At 49.6% G+C, this 22,165-nt stretch overlaps 1 protein-coding gene across 1 annotated transcript in view; it reads left to right on the forward strand.

Annotated features, from left to right (window-relative positions):
• Positions 1-16,767: 16,767 nt before the first annotated feature.
• Positions 16,768-22,165, forward strand: part of LEMD3 (LEM domain containing 3) — a 334,102-nt gene continuing 328,704 nt past the window's right edge. The window contains exon 1 of the mRNA XM_029615649.1: positions 16,768-18,102. Within this exon, the coding sequence (XP_029471509.1) occupies positions 16,791-18,102 (1,312 nt within the window). The 5' untranslated portion in view covers positions 16,768-16,790. The remainder of the gene's footprint in view (positions 18,103-22,165) is intronic.

Consider the following 22,165-nt stretch of genomic DNA (forward strand, 5'->3'; position numbering starts at 1 on the left):
GACCAGCCCCACAGGTGGGCTGAGTAGGGCGCTTCGTGATGCAAGCCATGCAGCTCGTTCCTGAGTCTCTGAGAAAGCCTTACCTTGTTCCTGAACTCTCTGAAAGCCTGGTATCCTGCGGCAACCCCTGTCATGGTCCGTGACCAGCCCCACGGGCGGGCTGTGTAGGGCGCTCCATGTTGCCAGTCTTGTACCTCGCCCTTGAGTCTCCTGTATGCATCATACCTCGTTCCTGACTCCACGTCTCTTCCTCCAGTACCTCGTTCCTGAGTCTGTTTGCACTTCCAATACCTTGCTTCTGAGTCTACGTCAGCACGTCCAGTACCTTGTCTCTGAGTCCACGTCTGCACTTCCAGTACCTCGCTCCTGAGTCTACGTCAGCACGTCCAGTACCTTGTCTCTGAGTCCTCGTCTGCACTTACAGTACCTCGCTCCTGAGTCTACGTCAGCACGTCCAGTACCTTGTCTCTGAGTCCTCGTCTGCACTTCCAGTACCTCGCTCCTGAGTCTACGTCAGCACGTCCAGTACCGTGTCTCTGAGTCCACGTTGCGCTCCCAGTACCTGTGCCTGAGTCTACATCTGCACTCCCAGTACCTGTGCCTGAGTCTACGTCTGCACTTCCAGTGCCTGTGCCTGAGTCTACGTCTGCACTTCAGGTACCTCGTTTCTGAGTCTCGTCTGCATCCATGTTCCAGTCCTCGCTGCCCTGGCCTCCATCCGGCCTGCCGCTTCATGCCGTACCCTGCGGCAGGTCCGAAAGGGCTGGGAATGGTCGGAGTACTGTTCACAAGACCAACATAGCGTTGTTGGGTCTTCTGAAGCGTGCAGGCCCGGAGGAGGGCCTGTCTTCCAGTCTTCACTCCAGCTTGCTTCCGTCCAGCCCATGCTTGGGCGTGCCACGCCTCCCGCGGCACCTCTTCGGAGTCTTCTGGCGTCGAGCCGCGGCCCAAGGGCACACACATCTCCCAGGAGTGGGATCGCTCTCCGAGCGCTCCGCAACACTTGGATAAAATTTTTTACCACAATTTATATAATATTAATTGCCCCAATCCAGGGTGAAGCATTTAACTAGCCTTCAAAAAAAGATTTTTTTAATCACAAAAAATGTTTTTGATGAAAAGAGGAACGTTTCATATATTGATATCATGAACCCCCAAAGGGTGATATAGTTGTGTTATAATCATAAACGGACCTCCTCCATCCTTATTTTTTTTTTTTAAAGTATAGTGTGAAAACACCAAGTGATGAAATCTTTCGTTTGTTTTTTTTTAATAATTTTTGCTGGAACTGTGAATTTCACATCATAAAAAACTGAAACAACTGATGTAACTGTCCCGGTGATCTGTGAAATACCCAAATGTATTTATAATGCTTAAACAAGCTGTATCAACCTCTCAGGCATTATAAATATGAAAAAGGCTTGAACACAAGCTCAATCAACATCCCGACTTATCTGATGTTGTAAATCAATGACCGATGCAGCCATGTTTCAAGTCCGTCCAGGGACCTTTCATCAGGGAATTCGTCCTTGTTAAATCCTCTGTCGGTGAGTGTTGAGATGTTGCCTGATCAATTTTATGTAAAGTGTTGGATTCGTGGACCCTTGGGCCGATCGGAGCCGGTGGAAGAACTGCTGTAGTTGCGTGCAGCAGTGACCCCGACCGGGAGGCGGCGAGGACAGACGGGCAACTGGCTGAAGGTGGAACTCTGGGAGCCCTATGCGACCAAGAGCTCTGGCGAGGAAGGAGGTGAAGATGGTGCTGGCACTGCGTTGAGAGAACCTTCGCCCTGGAAGCCGATCCTCCCCCGAGAGGAGCTCGTAGGAGTTCGGCCGCTGGGACTTAGGGGATTCACCCTGGAAGCCGGAGTGGCCACAGGAGGAGCCCGTAGGGACCCGGCCGCTGGGACTTAGGTGGGCCCGCAGGGGCCTGGTCAGCTGTAGTCCAAGGTCGAGTGCCGAAGGGTCGTTGCTCGCCAGTCCAGAGTCAGGAATCAGTGGATCTCCGAAAGCCAGTCCGAGGTCAGAAGCCAGAGGGTCAACGTAAGCCGGTCCGAGGTCAGAAGCCTAGAGGGTCAATGCAAGCCGGTCCGAGGTCAGAAGCCAGAGGGTCAATGCAAGCCGGTCCGAGGTCAGAAGCCAGGAAGTACCAAAAGCCAGTCCGGGGTCAGAAGCCAAGAGAAAACGTAAGCCGATCCGAGGTCAGGAGCCAGAAGAAGACAACAAACAGGAACGCAGCAACTGGAGACAGGAAGGAACCTGGGAACCTCGTTGCAAGGCGACGTTCAGGTCAGGCTGCAGGGCTTAAGTGCCCTGGGGGCGTCTGACGTCATCCAGGGGCGTCCCCAAGGTTTCCCGCGCTGGCCGCTTTAAATATCAGAGAGAGACGCGCGCGCGCGTCTAAGGGGCAGGGCTTAGCGCCGCGAGGCGCCAGCTGCTCCGGCGAGGCAGGGAAGCGGCAGGAGAAGCAGCTGCAGACCCGGGCGAGCTGGGGAAACGCCGGGCCTGCGGTCACCGGCGTCCCCGGGGCCCTGGGGAGCGCGGAACCCGCGCCAGTCCGCGAGCCGGTGAGTGGCGATTCCGGGGGCGGCCCGGAATCGCAACAGTACCCCCCCTCCAACGCCCCCTCCCGGGGGGCCGTGGTTTATCCGGATGGGCCAAATGAAATTGATGAAGGAGCGCTTTGTCGAGTATGTGGGCGGAGGGCTCCCACGAGTTCTCTTCAGGGCCATAACCCTCCCAGGACAGGAGGTATTCCCAGCGATGACGGCGGAACCGGACATCCAGCACCTCTTTAACCGTGTATGTGACCCCAGGATCCGCAGTAATGGTCGTAGGTCGCGGTGGCAAAGGATGAAGCGGGAGAGGACCACCGGCTTCAGGAGGGAGACATGGAAGACATCATGTATACGAAGAGTGGAGGGGAGGCGCAGGCGGTAGGAAACTGCGCCAACACGTTCAGCCACTTGAAAGGGCCCAATGTAACGAGGCGCGAGCCTCATGGACGGGAGCCGGAGCTGGATATTCCTAGTACTGAGCCAAACTCTGGAACCAGGCAGAAATACGGGAGCGGGTCGCCGAGATTTGTCCGCGTATGCCTTGAAGCGCGCGGCAGTGTGACGAAGTTTCTCTTGCGTGGAGAGCCAGAGCTGGTGAATTTGGCTGGCTGTCAGTTGCGCTGCTGGCGAGGGGGTAGGAACAGATAGCGGGAGTGGAGGCTTTGGGACACTCCCATATACCATCTTGAAGGGAGACTGTTGCGTGGCGGAGTGTCAATGGCGGTTATACGAGAACTCCGCCCACGGAAGAAGAGTAGCCCAATTGTCCTGCTGTTCCCTTACGAAGGCTCGAAGGAATGTCTTCAAGGTACGATTCGTGCGCTCCACTTGGCCGTTGCCCTGAGGGTGAAACGCCGTGGTCAAGTCTACTTGAACCCCAAATTTCTGACAGAGCGCCCGCCAGTATTTCGCCGTAAATTGGGGTCCCCGGTCCGAGGCGATGTGTTGCGGTAAGCCATGCAGGCGGAAGATATGTCGGATGAACAGCTCCGCTAACTCCGGCGCCGTAGGCAACTTGGCTAGGGGTACGAAATGGGCCATCTTCGAGAAGCGGTCAATGGTGACCCAAACCACCGTTTTCCCCTGGGACGGCTGTAGCTCCACCACAAAGTCCGTGGAGATATGCGTCCACGGTTCCGTAGGTATCGGGAGAGGTTGGAGCAGGCCCCAGGGACGTCCTGGTAACGGCTTTTGCTGAGCGCAGGTGGGGCATGACTGGACATACAGGCGGACGTCTTCCTTCACCCGTGGCCACCAATAGAACTCGGTTAAAAGCTCCAGAGTCCGAGAGATTCCAGGATGGCCCGCCGTCAGTGAGTCGTGGGCCCAAGCTAGCACCTTTTTCCTCGAGCGGAGAGGGACGACCGTCCTACCAGCGGGTACTAGTTCGGTGGCTCCTAACTGGACTTTAGCCGGATCCAATATGTACTGAGGAGGTTCAGAGGAATCTTCTATTTCCGTGGTGCGGGAGAGAGCATCAGCCTTAATGTTTTTGGATGCTGGTCGGTACCGGAGCGAGAAATTGAACCGGCTAAAAAAGAGGGACCACCGCGCCTGCCTGGGGTTGAGCCTTTGTGCTTGAGACAGATACGCCAGGTTCTTGTGATCGGTATAAACCACAATTGGGTGTTGAGCCCCCTCCAACCACTGGCGCCATTCCTCGAAGGCCAACTTGATGGCCAGTAGCTCCTTGTCCCCGATACCATAGTTCCTCTCGGCAGGCGAGAATTTCCGGGAAAAATAGGAACACGGCCGGAGCTTACCCACACTAGAAATCTGGGACAACACGGCCCCTACGGCCACACTGGAGGCATCTACTTCTACCACAAACGGACGTGCTGGATCCGGATGTCGGAGACAAGTGTCCTGAAGGAAGGCCTCCTTTAGGTTCTGGAAGGCCTGTATGGCGGTGGGAGGCCAATTACGGGCATCAGCACCCTTGCGTGTGAGGGCCGTAAGGGGGGCCACCACGCTGGAATACTGCGGGATGAAGTGGCGGTAAAAGTTGGCGAAACCCAGGAAGCGTTGGAGCGCCTTTATACCCATGGGTTGGGGCCACTTCCGGATCGCTGCGACTTTCTCGGGGTCCATACGGAAACCGGTCGACGAGACGATGTACCCTAGGAAGGGCAAGGACTCCTTTTCAAACTGGCATTTCTCCAGCTTGGCGTACAGCCGGTTCTCTCGTAGCTTAAGCAGCACCTGGCGTACGTGTTGGCGGTGTTCCTCCAGGTTCTGGGAGAAGATTAGGACGTCGTCGAGGTAGACAATTACTGAAGTGTATAGTTAGGTCGCGCAATACCTCATTCATTAAGTTCTGAAACACGGCCGGGGCGTTGCAAAGTCCAAATGGCATGACGAGGTACTCGTAATGGCCGTCCCTGGTGTTAAAGGCGGTCTTCCACTCGTCTCCTGGTCGAATTCGTACGAGGTTGTACGCCCCTCTAAGGTCCAACTTGGAGAAGATGCGGGACCCCTGCAACCGATCCAGGAGCTCTGGAATGAGGGGTAAGGGATAGCGGTCCCGTCGGGTGATCTGATTCAGGCCCCGGTAGTCGATACAGGGCCGCAGGGACCCATCCTTCTTGGCTACAAAGAAGAAGCCGGCTCCTGCCGGGGACTTCGACGGGCGTATGAATCCTCGATCAAGATTCTACTTGATGTAGGCCGACATGGCCTTGGTCTCCGGCAGGGACAGGGGGTAAAGTCTGCCGCGAGGTGGTGTGGTGTCCGGCAGCAGATCAATCGCACAGTCGAAAGGGCGATGTTCCGGGAGCAACTCAGCCTTTTCTTTCGAGAAGACATCCTTGAAGGCCTGGTACGGAGGCGGTACCGTCAGCGGGGCTGTAAGGAGTGGAAGCGTCTGAAGCGGACAGGCAGGGAGGCAAGTGTGGAAGCAGGCTGGCCCCCATGACGTAATCTGAAGCGAGTGCCAGTCTATGACTGGTGAGTGTTTTCTTAGCCAGGGCAGTCCGAGGATGAGGGGGTGAATAGATCTCTCCAGGATGAGGAAAGAGATCTCCTCCTTATGAAGAAGCCCGACCTGCAACTGAAGAGGGCTCGTACGAGTGGTGATGGAGCCAGGAAGGGGAACCCCCTGGATGGACGATACTCGCAACGGAGGCTCCTGCGGCAAGACTTGGAGGTGCAATTGTTGTACCAGGTCCCGGAGGATAAAATTCCCCCCAGAGCCCGAGTCAATTAGAGCCTGGGTGTCGAACCCTCCTGCTGGGAGCAAGAGCTTAGCTAGAACCGTGCATGGGGAGTCTGGAGAGATACTGCCTAGAGTCAACTCCCCTCCTGACTCTAGGTTCTGGCGTTTCCCGGACGCTCGGTACAGCGCGCCAGGAAATGCCCGTTACCACCACAGTAGAGGCATAAACCCTGTGAACGTCGGCGCCTTCGTTCCTCGGCCGAGAGAGGACCCCGACCCAGCTGCATGGGTTCTTCGGACGGGGAGGCAACTGCCGCGGTCGGAGGGGTACGACCCCGGGGTGGCGTGGTTCGACGGGCAGAAAGCCCCTGGGTGGACCTTCGCTCTCGGAACCGACGCTGGATGCGCCGATCCAGCCGTCCAGCCAGCTCGATGAGTTCCTGTAAATCGTCTGGAAGATCCCGGGCCGCAAGCTCATCCTGGAGCCGAGGAGACAGGGCCTCCAGAAAATGCCATGCAAGCTATCTTCGCCCCAGGCCAGCTCGGTGGCCAGGGTCTGGAATTCCATCGCAAATTCCTCTAGGGAGAGATTACCTTGCTTCAATTGGAGCAGTTCAGAGGCGGCGGTGGAGGCCCGAGATGGCTCATCAAAGATCCTCCGGAATGCCTTGACAAATTGCACAAGATTATTTAAGCGAGGATCTTGGCGTTCCCAAAGGGAGGAGGCCCAAGTCAGCGGTTTCCCGTCCAGAAGGGAAATGATGTAGGTCGTCTTCGCTCGGTCCGTAGTGAATTGTGCTGGCAGGAGGTCAAAACGGATGTAACAGTGGTTGAGGAACCCCCGACACGCCTTCGGGTTTCCAGAGTACCTAGGGGGTGCTGGCATCTGCACCGGGACGGGAGAACCCAGGTAGGCCTGAGAAGTGGACGCTGCGGAGTGAACAGTGGGGTTCCCAACTACGCGATCCGCCAGGCGTTGTACGGCAGACATCAATGTATCCAGACAGGACTGCTGTTGCTGCAGCTTCTGGGCTATGCCTGGAATGGCTTTTAGGCCAGCGAGGTCCGCCGGGTCCATGGCCTTGCAATCTGTTGGATTCGTGGACCCTTGGGCCGATCGGAGCCGGTGGAAGAACTGCTGTAGTTGCGTGCAGCAGTGATCCCGACCGGGAGGCGGCGAGGACAGACGGGCAACTGGCCGAAGGTGGAACTCTGGGAGCCCTATGCGACCAAGAGCTCTGGCGAGGAAGGAGGTGAAGATGGTGCTGGCACTGCGTTGAGAGAACCTTCGCCCTGGAAGCCGATCCTCCCCCGAGAGGAGCTCGTAGGAGTTCGGCCGCTGGGACTTAGGGGATTCACCCTGGAAGCCGGAGTGGCCACAGGAGGAGCCCGTAGGGACCCGGCCGCTGGGACTTAGGTGGGCCCGCGGGGGCCTGGTCAGCTGTAGTCCAAGGTCGAGTGCCGAAGGGTCGTTGCTCGCCAGTCCAGAGTCAGGAATCAGTGGATCTCCGAAAGCCAGTCCGAGGTCAGAAGCCAGAGGGTCAACGTAAGCCGGTCCGAGGTCAGAAGCCTAGAGGGTCAATGCAAGCCGGTCCGAGGTCAGAAGCCAGAGGGTCAATGCAAGCCGGTCCGAGGTCAGAAGCCAGGAAGTACCAAAAGCCAGTCCGGGGTCAGAAGCCAAGAGAAACGTAAGCCGATCCGAGGTCAGGAGCCAGAAGAAGACAACAAACAGGAATGCAGCAACTGGAGACAGGAAGGAACCTGGGAACCTCGTTGCAAGGCGACATTCAGGTCAGGCTGCAGGGCTTAAGTGCCCTGGGGGCGTCTGACGTCATCCAGGGGCGTCCCCAAGGTTTCCCGCGCTGGCCCCTTTAAATATCAGAGAGAGACGCGCGTGCGAGCGTCTAAGGGGCGGGGCTTAGCGCCGCGAGGCGCCGGCTGCTCCGGCGAGGCAGGGAAGCGGCAGGAGAAGCAGCTGCAGACCCGGGCAAGCTGGGGAAACGCCGGGCCTGCGGTCGCCGGCGTCCCCGGGGCCCTGGGGAGCGCGGAACCCGCGCCAGTCCGCGAGCCGGTGAGTGGCGATTCCGGGGGCGGCCCGGAATCGCAACATAAAGTCTTTAAAGATACCGGTTACGCTTTTTAACCTGGTGAAAAGAACAGCTGAATAGCCAATCAATGCGATGCTATGATGTCACTACGTACAGATCGAAATATCCAATCATGAAAACACAATTATTCTGATGCTCGGAAATGCTCTGCTACGTAACGTAAATTACAATAATGAATTCCAATCCAACGATTCATTCAAACCTTGTGGCTCTTGCGATTGCAGTGTAAAAATCCAAGAAGCCTCACGTCTGTTCAATAACCTTACACGATCTCCTCCTCGCGAGGATGCCTGAACCTGATCGAGAACAGTCCATTTTAAATCAATGAATGCGTGACCCTGTTGAACACAATGTGTAATGATAGGAGCTGTCAAGGTTTCTGCATTCAATTTAGGCTTGTGCTCATTCAACCGTATCCTGAATTTTCGGGTCGTTCTTCCAATGTGTACCTTAGGGCAAGTACAGATAATAGCATATACAACATGGTCAGAATTGCATGTAGTATGCGATTTCCGAAATACTTTATATCCAGTGCAAGGCTCTACCCAAACATCCCCATCGATGCTACTTTGAAAATGAGAGCATTGGCCACAATGACTGTGGCTGCCATTTTCCCTACGAATAGGGCGTTCTGTGGTTGCATGAATCAACTTATCTCGAATGTTAGCCCCCTGTGTAGTGACAATTAATGGAAGTTCTTTAAAAACATCATGAAATGCTAGCACTGGCCAATGTTGGCGAATTGAAGATGCAATGACTGATGTCGCTACTGATTGTTTGAAAACACACACCAATGAAGGGTCTTGTTTGGTTGGTTTATAACTTAACAAAGATGACCTGTCTGAATATTTGGCCCGTTTATATGCACGTTTAATAACTGACTTGGGATACCCGCGTTCTAGGAACCTATCACGCAAAATCTGAGCTTGTATTTCAAAATCTGTATGATTAGAACAAATGCGTTTTATTCTGAAGAATTGGCTCACAGGTAACCCATGCTTGAAAGAATATGGATGATGGCTATGGAATTTCAAGAGATTGTTCTTATCTGTCGGTTTGCAGTACACGGTAGTGCTGAATTTCCCCTTTTTTAAACTAACCAATACATCCAAAAAAGGAAGTTGATGTACTGATTGTTGGTTGGTAAATTGAAGATATGGATCCTGAAGATTGATCCATTCAAAGAAAGATAATAATCTTTCTTCAGTGCTCTTCCACACAAAAAACATATCGTCAATGTATCGCACCCATACAACAATCTCTTGCCACCATTCAGAGTTATAAATGAAGTTGTCTTCAAAATTAGCCACATATATATTGGCAGTAGTGGGGGCTAGAGGAGAGCCCATTGGAATTCCATGGATTTGTGAGAACAATTCTCCATTAAACATGAAATAATTGTTGTAAAGCACAACCTCAAGTAGCTGTAAAATCACTGAACTGGATATTCTTTGATGTGCTAGTCTATGTGTAAGACACTGTTGAATAGCTTCAAAGGCCTGTATTTGGGGGATATTTGTGTACAGTGCCGAGATATCCAACGTTACCAGCATATAAGGTACCTGATCATTCAATGTAATGTCTTGTAATTTTTGTAATAAGTGAATAGTGTCTTTAATGTATGAATCAGACTGCGCCACATAAGGCTGCAAACTTTTTTGTCTAAAAATATCGCTGGAACTTCCAGAACTGAATCATTAAGCGACACAATGGGGCGGATTTTCAGAGCCCTGCTCGCCTAAATCCACCCAAAACCGGGCGGATTTAGGCGAGCAGGGCCCTGCGCGCCGGTGAGCCTATTTTACATAGGCTCACCGGCATGCGCAGAGCCCCGGGACTCGCGTAAGTCCTGGGGTTCTCCGACGGGGGCGTGTCGGGGGCGGGCCCGAACCGCGCGGTGTGCCGGGGGCGTGCCAGGAGCGTTTCGGGGGCGGACCTGGAGGCGTGGTTACGGCCCGGGGGCGTGGCCGCGCCCTCCGGACCCGCCCCCAGGACGCGTCCCGGTGCGCAGGAGGCCCGCTGACGCCCCAGAGGGAGGCCCGCTGACGCCCCAGAGGGAGGCGTAAATCCCCCGACAAAGGTAAGGGGGGGGCTTAGACAGCGTACGTTTGTTTGCGCCTGGAGCGCAAACAAAAGTAGGCCTATTCGCGGAGTATGAAAATCCGCCCCAATAGGTCTTATAGGAGGATTATTGAGATCTTTATGAATTTTGGGAAGAGAATATATCACGAGTGTACGGGGATGTTCTTTAATGAGAAATTTTTTCTCTTTATCAGTAAATCCCACAGTCTGGTCAACAATTACCTGTAAACTAATCACACCGTGTATGTAAAATATGATTAGAAAAATTATTTAGAATAATGATTTAAAGGAAAACAGGACTGCATCAGCAAGCCTTTGTCAACGTGCACAATAACCATATTGAGCCGTCCGGTCTTTTCAGTCATTTGCAGCCTGTCTTTTCCAAAGTGTTCAAAAGCCCACAGTGAATCTCTCTCATTGGGGCAGCGCGGGATTCTGAGCGGGATTCTGATAAACTGTTCCAGCAAAATATCAAAACTGTTCCAGCAAAATGTCAATATGCAACATTCTCTAGCGGCAGTTTCCCAGTGCCTAAAGTTAAAGCAACTGCTTTGGTAGGATGAAATAATAAATTGAAGTCTCAAACACTCTATTGAATTCCATTCATACAATTAACATCATGACGACTTATTCTCGTAGTCAGTGTCTGAGGTGCCGACTCGACAGCGGCCGTGTTTCGCAGCCTACCGGCTGCTTCTTTAGCAAACGCCGAGCTAGAGACCACTCGAACAGCTGATCCCATCTTGGCGAGGTGGAGATTTTGACAAGAAACTGCTTCAAGCTGAACAGAAAAGGATCCATCGATTAAACACTGTTCATCCTCAGGGTCTTAACAACACTTTGGAATATAATGTATTCATATGAGATGTCACTTATGATGGTCTCTTTTATCAATCAGTTTTGAGTAATCACATCTTAGTTTGACAATTGAGTACGTCTTTGATGACGTCATGACGTCCGCAAAAGAGCGGGCTATTTAACCAGTCAAACTTGTTGGATGCGGTCTCTAGCTCGGCGTTTGCTGCAAAGGATGACTTGAGACCTCGGTCCCACTTTCAAGAGGTGATCGCACCGTTGCCAGTTAAGTATCAGTTTCCCATCTAGAGATACATGTTGACTGTTTGCTACGTTGTATTTATTTCCCGTTTAGAATCATCAGACTCCTGAAGACGCAGCCGGTAGGCTGCGAAACACGGCCGCTGTCGAGTCGGCACCTCAGACGCTGACTACGAGAATAAGTCGTCATGATGTTAATTGTATGAATGGAATTCAATAGAGTGTTTGAGACTTCAATTTATTATTTCATCCTACCAAAGCAGTTGCTTTAACTTTAGGCACTGGGAAATTGCCGCTAGAGAATGTTGCATATTGACATTTTGCTGGAACAGTTTTGATATTTTGCTGGAACAGTTTATCAGAATCCCGCTCAGAATCCCGCGCTGCCCCAATGAGAGAGATTCATTGTGGGCTTTTGAACACTTTGGAAAAGACAGGCTGCAAATGATTGAAAAGACCGGACGGCTCAATATGGTTATTGTGCACGTTGACAAAGGCTTGCTGATGCAGTCCTGTTTTCCTTTAAATCATTACTCTAAATAATTTTTCTAATCATATTTTACATACACGGTGTGATTAGTTTATAGGTGTGGCGATACCTTTTGTATTTTTTTGTTAGTTTCGACAGGGTCGCAATTTTTTTGCTCTTTGTTTTGTTGCTGCAACAATTACCTGTAACATCTGTAATAATGAACGCATGGGATCAATCGATAATTTTTTTGTAATATGTGCTATTGTTTAAATGCTGGTACATGGCCTGATCATAAACCACTTTATCTTGCAGCACTATCCCTCCCCCTTTATCAGCGGGTTTGATGATTAATTCAGTATTTTGTTCAAGCGATTTTAACGCTGATCTCAAAGGTGCAGTGAGGTTGTTCTGCCAGCGATGTTCCTGAGTTTCATATCTAAGTAAATCCTGTAAAACTAGTTGCTCAAAAGTCTTCACATGAGGATCAATGGCACCAGGTGGGTTCCATGTGGATCGCGGATAAACAATGGACATATCTTGGACGCTGGAATTTTCTAAATGAGAAAAAAACAATTTCAAATTCAATTTACGTATAAAGCGATGAATCGCTATTCGAGCATCAAAAGGAGAGTGTTTAATCGTAGGGACAAAAGATAATCCGTGGTCAAGTACTGCAATTTGTTCGGCTGACAATACAGTAGTCGATAAATTAACAACTGCTGATTTCATTAGTGCCTGGTTCGGATGTTGGACCCGGACTGTGGCGGAGCTTCTGTATTGTTGTCGTAACGTCGGCGTCCTTTGGGTCGCGTCGATACCGTCCCGCGTGTAGATAAAAAATCACTCTGTGCCTGTGGCTTTTGTGTGGGAGCCGAAATCTCTGACTCTCCTGAACCACTAGAATTCTCGTCAGATGTAAATTTGAATTTAACACACTTCTGTTCAGATTTATTCCCCAACCAATTGTACACTCGATCAAGTCTGTCTGATCTCTTCAAAATTTACTGATTTTCGTTTCCTTGATGTTATTCCTAAATTTCTCTAGGGTGGCCTGATGTTCTTGTAATTTTTCTTCAAATTGCTCAGGAGCAGATTCTTGTCTCAAATGCTCAATCTGTTCCTGTATTGGAGAAGATAATTCTTCAGTAAATTTTTATACTTGACCAATTATACGTAACATCAGATCAAGGGCACATTTGTTGAGGATAGCTGTCCAAGTTTGCATGAACAATTTATCATCAGTAAACAATAAAGGTTCCTTTTGGACGCGCAACCCACGAGGAATGATTTGATGTTTTATATACTCAATAAGGGTTGTACCGTGCAATTCAGCCCGAATACTCTTTTTATTCAAACGGATATATTCGTCCCAAGATGTACTAATGATTTGTTCTTCTGTATTAGATAGCAATGACGGCTGGTTGAATGAGCATAAGTCTAAATTGAATACAGAAACCTTGACAGCTCTTATCATTACACATTGGGGCGGATTTTCAGAGCCCTGCTCGCGTAAATCCGCCCAAAACCGGGCGGATTTACGCGAGCAGGGCCCTGCGCGCCGGGAAGCCTATTTTACATAGGCCTACCGGCGCGCGCAGAGCCCTGGGACTCGCGTAAGTCCCGGGGTTTTCGGAGGGGGCGTGTCGGGGGGCGGGCCCGAACCGTGCGGCGTTTTCGGGGCGTGTCGGGAGCGTTCCGGGGGCGTGGCTACGGCCCGGGGCGGCCCGGGGGTGTGGCCGCGCCCTCCGGACCTGCCCACAGGTTGCGTCCCGGCGCGCAGGAGGCCCACTGACGCGCTGGGATTTACGCCTCCCGGAGGGAGGCGTAAATCCCCCGACAAAGGTAAGGGGGGGTTTAGACAGGGCCGGGCGGGTGGGTTAGGTAGGGGAAGGGAGGGGAAGGTGAGGGGAGGGCAAAGGAAAGTTCCCTCCGAGGCCGCTCCGATTTCGGAGCGGCCTTGGAGGGAACGGGGGTAGGCTGCGCGGCTCGGCGCACGCCGGCTATACGAAATCGATAGCCTTGCGCGCGCCGATCCAGGATTTTAGCGGATACGCGCGGCTCCGCGCGTATCTACTAAAATCCAGCGTACTTTTGTTTGCGCCTGGAGCGCAAACAAAAGTAGGCTATTCGCGCTCGTTTTAAAATCCGCCCCATTGTGTTCAACAGGGTCACGCATTCATTGATTTAAAATGGACTGTTCTCACTCAGGTTCAGGCATCCTCGCAAGGAGGAGATCGTGTAAGGTTATTGAACAGACGTGAGGCTTTTTGGATTTTTACACTGCAATCGCAAGCGCCACAAGGTTTGAATGAATCGTTGGATTGGAATTCATTATTGTAATTTACTTTACGTAGCAGAGCATTTCCGAGCATCAGAATAATTGTGTTTTCATGATTGGATATTTCGATCTGTACGTAGTGACATCATACCATCGCATTGATTGGCTATTCGGCTATTCTTTTCACCAAGTTAAAAAGCGTAACCGGTATCTTTGAGCGTTTTCAGATGTGGGTAGAGTCATCTTCGGACTCACTTTAAAGACTTTACATAAAATTGATCAGGCAACATCTCAACACTCACCAACAGAGGATTTAACAAGGACGAATTCCCTGATGAAAGGTCCCTGGACGGACTTGAAACGTGGCTGCGTCGGTCATTGATTTAAAACATCAGATAAGTTGGGATGTTGATTGAGCTTGTGTTCAAGCCTTTTTCATATTTATAATGCCTGAGAGGTCGATACAGCTTGTTTAAGCATTATAAATACATCTGGGTATTTCACAGATCACCGGGACAGTTACATCAATTGTTTCGGGTTTTTATGATTTATTTATTTATTTTTGGTTTTTATATACCGGAAGTTCCTGTATACAATACATATCACTCCGGTTCACATTTAACAGAGATAACTATCGCCGGGGAGGCGGTTTACATGGAACATATCGAATATAATGAACGGATAATAATCAAAGTACAATCTATTATGCAACAACTAAGATCAACTTAGAAAACAACTTGGAACATATAACTGATGCAATATGAACATTACAATATTGCTGTAAAAATGTGAAATTCACATCATAAAACCAGCAAAAATTATTTTAAAAAAAACCCAAAAGATTTCATCACTTGGTGTTTTCACACTATACTTAAAAAAAAAAAAATAAGGATGGAGGAGGTCCGTTTATAATTATAATACAACTCTATCACCCTTTGGGGGTTCATGATATCAATATATGAAATGTTCCTCTTTTCATCAAAACATTTTTTTGTGATTAAAAAAATCTTTTTTTGAAGGCTAGTTTAAATGCTTTACCCTGGATTGGGGCAATTAATATTATATAAATTGTGGTAAAAAAATTTTCTCCAAGAGGGTTTCGAGTGTGGTTCATTGAAATTTTGGTAGGAATCTCTCTCAATTTATTGGGTGCCATTGAAAGGATTGGTATCTTAATAATGTGTACATAATAAAGAGAACCCATACAAAATAAATCATTAAAGGGCTTAATTTTTTATCTTAAAGATGTCAGCAAGCCAGATGACGTGTTCAATAAAATTTGAACTGCCCAGTCTTTTCTATCATTCACCTTGTGTTTAAGTGAATAAAAACAGTGAAGCTAAATCAAGGTTCCAAGCTTATCTTCAAAACCACCAATTTCATTGAATATTAAATCCAAATATCTACAAGAAACATACATTCCGTTAACTAATTTTTTAAATCCTGATGATGAAATTCCAAAGGAAGCCTGACATGGCTGATGTTTTGCTTGAAAAAGCTTCATCAGGGGTCACATCAATAAAAGGTTTTTCAATTCAAAAACTATAAAAAATCAACAAACAATATCAGCATTTCAGAATGTTTTTAAAATATTTTAATACTTATCTGCACAGTACCACAAAAAATGGAATACCATGCCCCTAATCACCCCTCACTACTCAGTCATCCCTTCACATGCTCATATCCCTGTCCAACATTCAACACCCTTCTCCCACATCCTCGTCCCCGTGCTCCCTCTCTCCCCTATTCAACTTCTTGCCCTTCCCTCTCTCCTTCCCTATCCAGAATATCTGTGACCACCTCTTTCCTATCCCTTCCTGCTCAGCATTCCCCACTCTCTGCTCCCCTATCCCCCAATCCAGCTGCCCCACACCTCTATTTTCCCCTTCCATCTCTCTTCCCTGCCCAGCAGCCCCCAACTCCTCTCCTACACCTTTCCCTACCCAGCAACCCTAACCTCCTTTCCCCACCCCTGACTCCCGTTCTCCCCATGTCTTCCTGCCCAGTACATTCCCCCCTCCTCCTGGCTACCAGCCAGCAGAAAAGACTTGTCCAATCCAGAGTCTCCCTCCCTCTTTATCAGCAGCAGATGACGGCAAGAAGTACTGAGGAGAGGAGGATGAGGAGGCAGCAGCAGTGGATCTACAGAGCTCACACCTTTCTCCCTCATGCTCCTGCTTTCACATCCAGCTCCATGGGGTGAAGAAAGCATCAGCAGCCCCACTGCCAAGCCAGGCAGAGGACGATAAAGTTGGAGTCCTGCCGGGCCCATATGAACAGGAGTTGGCGATATTGCGTTCTGATCTGGATGAAGGAGGAAGGAACAACTTCCCACTGGCCAGGAAGAGGAGAAGGAAGCAAGAGCAGCTTCCAGTCACACCCAATAAAAGAGAAGTCAGCCAATTCCTGCCCAGACTGATGAGGAAAGATCAGTCTTCTGCTGGCTCTGTGACACACCTCCCGGGACTTCGCAACACACTAGTGTGTCCCGACACACCTGTTGAGGACCACTGCACTAGACAACCACTCCTCCCTGCAAATGAACTACTTGCCCACTGTTGGCACTACAGGGTAGAAATGTTCCATGTATACCCATTGCTGTGGTCGCCTTACTCTAACCTCACTGCCCCTGTAAATGATGTTCAGACATAAAAAGTTATTGTTGTGAAAAAAAGAGAAGCCCATGAGTGACCCTATTAAAATCCAGACGAGTTGGCAGCTGCTGTGGGAGGGGGCTGCAGAGGGTAAAAAACAAGTAGCACTTGCCCTGCAAGAAACCAATGACAAATAGTGACAAAATACAACAAATCTATAGACACAAAAAAGGTATTTTATTTTTCATTAGAATTTTATTTTTGGCTAAATTAGTTCAGATAAAATATGCATCTAAGTGCTAGCAAGCCGCTTTTGCTCAGTTTAAAGGTACCTATCAGCTTTCTGACGTGCATTTTAGCTTAGGGATGAGAAAGAAGGAAGCACACCCTCCCACAAGTTGAAAGACAGGTCTAGTTCACTATCTAGTTGCAGCGTCACTTCCGGCAAAGGTAAGCATGTAAATAATAAAAAAAAAAAAAGTCGATAAAATGGCGGCCGTGCAGTTAACGGATGAGGAGCTATTCTGTGAGTTGAAGCGGTTTGGGGATTCGCCGGGTCCAGTCACAGAAAGCACGCGCCCGGTGTATCTAAAAAAGCTGAAGAAGCTACGCGAGGAGCCACCACAGCGGCCTGGAGTTCGGGGTAACAGAGCGCGAAATAGTAGTAACAATAGCACTGCAGTGGCAGTTTCAGTCGCTGCAGTAGAAGCTGGGCCGCCAGCTGGTGGAGGAGATTCAGAAATCGGAGCCAGGCCGGCGGACAGTGACGTCACGTGCCAGGCAAGAACCGGCGGCCTGGGCTGTGAGAAACCGGCAGCTACGGCAGGTAAAGTGTTGTTGGGCTTCAGTTCGGACGAGTCGGATGTGGAAACTAGCACGAGGGAAAAGGCCAGTAGCTGCGAACAGGGCTGCTCGCTGCATCACCGCGGCCTTAGACCTCTACCCTGCAAGTCCCGGGAAGTTTACGTGAACAACAGCAATAACTCCTCAGAGCTAAGGAAAGAGAACAAGTGGTGGGGAGAGACGAATCCGGCGGGAGAACAGGAAGAGCGACTGAAGTGTAGGACTGTGAACGGCCGCAGGTTTCGTTACAACAGGGAAAACTATTCAGACTCGGAGGAGGAGGAGGTGGTGAAGAAGCCTGTGCTGGCCGAACCCCCCTTTTCCCGCCGATCTCGGCGGGCTGTAAATAAGACTACTCAGCTTGTCATCAATAAATCTGCAGCTGCGATGGAGACAGTCCAGGAAGGGGCAGGAGGCGGCGGCGTGAGAATGAATAACAGGGCTGCGGCTGCCGGGAGTCTAGACACGGGAAGTATGTTCGAGGAGGAGGCGGAAAGGGGAGGATGTGAACTGGAATCCAGCCATCTCACGAGATACCGCAGCTCCTGCAGAAAGAGCGGGCTGCAGTCATCAAACACCGATGCCATCCCCATTTCTCTGAGCAGGAGGAAAATGAACAATCATGTGGGCGGCGGTGGGGTTGAATTCAGCCTGGAGCCCAGAATCTATTCTACGCCCAACAGCCTCGCAGGCGTTCCTCTTCTGGGCAGTCATTCTAATCACACGGGCTCCAATCATAGTTATATGAAAAACACCTACAAAGAAAAGCTCCCTGAGCCAGAGGAAGAACTTCTTCAGCAGTTTAAAAGAGAGGAGATGTCTACCACCGGGGGCTTCAGTGCTCACTACCTATCCATGTCTCTCTTAACTGCTGCATGTCTTTTCTTTCTCATGCTCGGACTTACCTACCTGAAGATGAGAGGTTCAGGGGTAACCGAGGAAGGCGCATTATCCTGCAGTAAGTATTATATGAAGGGAAACCGCATGTCCCTAAAGTAATTGCATTTTTCTTGTATAAAAATGTTTGTCTTTAAAGTATTTAGAGTGAATAGTAACGTTTTGTCTAGACTACTTTTTTTTTTTAGCCCTGAGCCAGAATCTTTATGAAATGGATTATTCAGGGTCTGTTTGTTACACCATATTTTTTTTTGAAAGGATAGCTGGTGCTTAAATTTAAAATGATTCGCTGAGATTGAGGAAATTAAACAGTAGAATAGTCAAAACTATATCTTGCTGTGTTTGGAACCTCATGTATTTGATGTAGAAGGGTTGCTTTAAGAATATGTAATCTCAGGCTAGAATCAACCTATAAAAAAAAAAAAAAGTTAAGGAAAATGTGGTCTAAGGCAGCAGACTACCAAATGGTGTCAAAGAAATGACAGCACAACCTATTAGGCATTACTCAGAAAAAAAAGGCCATTCCATCTCCCTCTGGATCTTCACTCAAGACTCCTAGCAGGATGTGACAATCAACATGCATTTACAGGCTTCACATCTGTGCAGGGGTCTGAAATATGCGAGAGTACAGGTGTACTGACTGGCAGGAGACTGCTACTGTCTTCCTGTTTGGATGAGTGGATTGAGTGCAAGGTGATGTGCTATTTTGTTTCTGTTTATGGCTTTGTAAATTTTCAAGTGTTGAAATGGGGTTGTAATGAATAAAAGTCTCAGGGATGCATTCGTCTAAGGGTTATGTAATGTTGAGCAAAGTCAGGAGAATTGTATCACAAGCTCAGATATTCCTGTTCTGTGACTGGGCAACATTTTTTCTCACTTTGCTTCAGTTTACCTGATAGGCTATGTAATAAGATGCATACATTTCTGTGCATGCAGCTTTACTCCTGGTTTAACGAGTTCAGCGTGAAAATGTGTGCACAAATTAGTGCTTCTCCATGCAAATCCATGCCAAAGGCAGTAGCTACCACTCCCTAATGCAGAGTTCAGTAGGCTTAACTCATGTTTTCTTAATGCTGGAAATTTTACTTCTGGTCAGAGGTGGTGTAGAGTTTTCTGGGGTTGGTGTTGCAGGGGGCCCTGTACTCAAAACCTTTGAACATAAAACATGATTTATGCATACAAAGGGTGTTTTGTTACAGAGAACATATTTTTGTGTGCAAATTATATTAATGTCCTTTTTCTTAGTGTGTAGACAGATGGACTGAGGACCAGTGCAAGCTGATGTCACAGGAGATATTCTCCTGCAGTGACACCAGTCTGCCAGGATTCTCCATCTCCAGCTGATGGTGGCCTTGCATCTCCCTATGGGGACTGCTTCAGATTTTGGAAGGAGAATTTAAAATAAAAAAAGAAAAGCCCTGCTCTCCCGCAGTGATACCAGGTGGTCCATCCCCCAGTTGAGAATTCCTGAAGTGATTTCCATGGTCCCTCAGATGTGTGCCTTGATCTAGTAGCTGGGTTTCCTGGCATGGACTTAGCTAATTGTACAGCTTAAAGGCAGTGGGTGCAGGAGATCAAGTGCGGTGGTGTTGGCACATTTCCCCCCCCCCCCCCCCCCAGCAGCTGGAGACATTCTGTACTCAGCTGGTAAGGGCTGAACTCGGGTAAGTTTAAAAAAAAAAGTTGAGGGACAGTATAGAGAGGGTTTGCAGGACTTCCTCTGGTCTCTGTGCTTCGTGTGTCATTCTGACATTTGTTCCCACTCCCATGGGGGTTAGGAGAATTAGGCAGCCTGGTGGGTTGACAAGCCCCAGTGGGTTAGGACCTGCAGTTAGGCTTTTTGCCTGTGTGCCGTGTGGTAAAGGTCATGGTGGTGGTAGCGTTGAGAAGAGATGGTATCTTGGTACACCCGTATTTGGACAACTGGCTGATTCGAGCTAAGTCTCAAGACGAGAGCTGCCTGGTGACCCACAAGTGATCTTTGTTGCGGGAGCTCGGTTGGGTGGTGAACCTGGCCAAGAGCAGTCTTAAGCCATCTGTCATTGGAATATCTGTGTGTTTGGTTCGACACAAGGCAGGACAAGGTTCTCCTGCCAGAAGTTTGGATTCAGAAATTGATGTCACAGGTGCGACAACTGGTGGGCACTATATGCCTGACAGTGTGGTCCCATCTACAGTTGCTTGGCTTGATGGTGGCAAACCTGGGAGTGGTGCCATGGGCGAGGGCACATATGCATTTTCTTCAGTGCTCACTGCTGTCTCATTGGTACCTGCAGTCTCAAGACTATTCAGTTTGGCTACATTCGCTGATGGAAATCTGCTCTCGCCTCCAGTGGTGGTTACAGGAGGCTCATCTGAGAGAGGGTGTTTTTCCTTGACCTCCCCAAACCGGTTGATACTCATAACAGATAAGAGTCTTCAGGCTTGGGGAGCTCACTGTCAGGAGATGACGTCCCAAAGATGTTGGAATGCCGAAGAGTCCCTCTGGAACATCAATTTCCTGGAAGCACGGGCGGTATGATTGGCTTGCTTGCAGTTCAGCCACAGACTGCAGGGTCAAGCGGTCCAAGTGATGTGAGAAAACGCAACGACAGTAGCCTATGTCAATTGACAGGGAGGAACTAAGATCCCACAAGTGTCGCAGGAAATAGACCAACTTATGGAATGAGCGGAAGGACATCTACAGATGATCTCAGCCTCTCACATTGCAGGAAAAGGCAATGTAAGAGCATACTTTCTCAGCAGGGAGAGTCTGGGTGTTGTCGGACGAGGCATATCTGCTGATAGTGGGTTGCTGGGGCCTACCATTTTTAGACCCGCTGGTGACTTTTTGAAGTTTGAAGGTTCCTGGATTCTTCGGTCGCAGAAGAGATCTGTTATCCCTGGGCATAGATGCTCAGATCCGGCTAAAAGACAAGTTGTTTTATGCCTTTCTTCCGTGGCCCTTGTTGGGCAGGATGGTTCGCAGGATTGAAGGCCACAGGGGGATGGTATTCCTGGTGGCACTGGAGTGGCCCCAGTGATTGTGGTATGCAGATATGCGAAGACTCCTGGTGGAGACCCCCCTTCGTCTTCTGCTGCAAAAGAATCTGTTGCAGCAAGGACCTGTCCTTCACGAAGATCCAACTCTGTTTTGTCTTACGGTTTGGCACTTGAGAGGGCTCTTTGTTGAAGCGGGGATGTTCTTCTGTGGTGTTTGCTACTTTGCTCCGCGTTCGGAAGTTCTTCACTTCCGTGGCCTATGTGCTGGTTTGGAGAGTATTTGAGGCCTGGTGAGAGGATCAGGGTGTTCTCGTTCTGGAATTTTTGTAGGATGGATTAAACAAAGGATTGGCCCTTAATTCCTTGAAGGTACAGGTTGTGGCTCTTGTCTGTTTCCGGGGCCTGGTGAATGGTGATTCCTTATTGTCTCATCCTGATGTGACCAGTTTCTTTTTTTTTTTTTTGAAGGGAGTGAAGCATCTTCAGCTTCTGTTGAGGTTACCGGTCCTTTTGTGGGAGTCTTAATTTGGTGTTAGAATTCTTGGTGGGCCCTGCATTCCGACTGCTGCGTATGCGTCGAGTTTCTGAGTTACAGGCCTTGATTTGCCAGGAGCTGTTCCTTCGGGTGTGTCCAGTTGCGTACTGTTCCATCCTTTGGAATTTCATTTGAACCAGTTCCCTTGCCATCCCTGGATGAGATCAGGGACACAGAGGAGTACTGCCACCTGCATCCCTTGGATGTCAAGAGACTTGTCGTGTGGAATGTGAATGGTTTTTCAACTTCTCCGAAAGGCGGATCGCCTGTTTTAGTAGTAGTCACGGCTGTATATGTGGATGCCGAAAAGCCGTTGCCTACTCAGGTTAAGGCTCATTCCACTAGGGCTCAGGCAGTGACATGGGCAGAGGTTAGATGATTGTTTTCTGTCAACATTTGCTGAGCTGCGACATGGTCCTCCTTGCATACATTTTCCAGGTTTTATCATCTGGATGTGCAGGCCTGGGATGACGCAGCCTTTGCATGTGGGTGTTTACTGGACTGCGGGAAACCTCCCGCCCTACTCTGCAGCAGCTTTGGTACATCCCACTGGTCCTGAGTCCATCTGTCTACATGCTAGGAAATGGAGAAATTACTACTTACCTGA

The sequence above is a fragment of the Rhinatrema bivittatum genome, chromosome 9 (assembly GCF_901001135.1).
Source record: "Rhinatrema bivittatum chromosome 9, aRhiBiv1.1, whole genome shotgun sequence".
Taxonomy (NCBI): Eukaryota; Metazoa; Chordata; class Amphibia; order Gymnophiona; family Rhinatrematidae; genus Rhinatrema; species Rhinatrema bivittatum.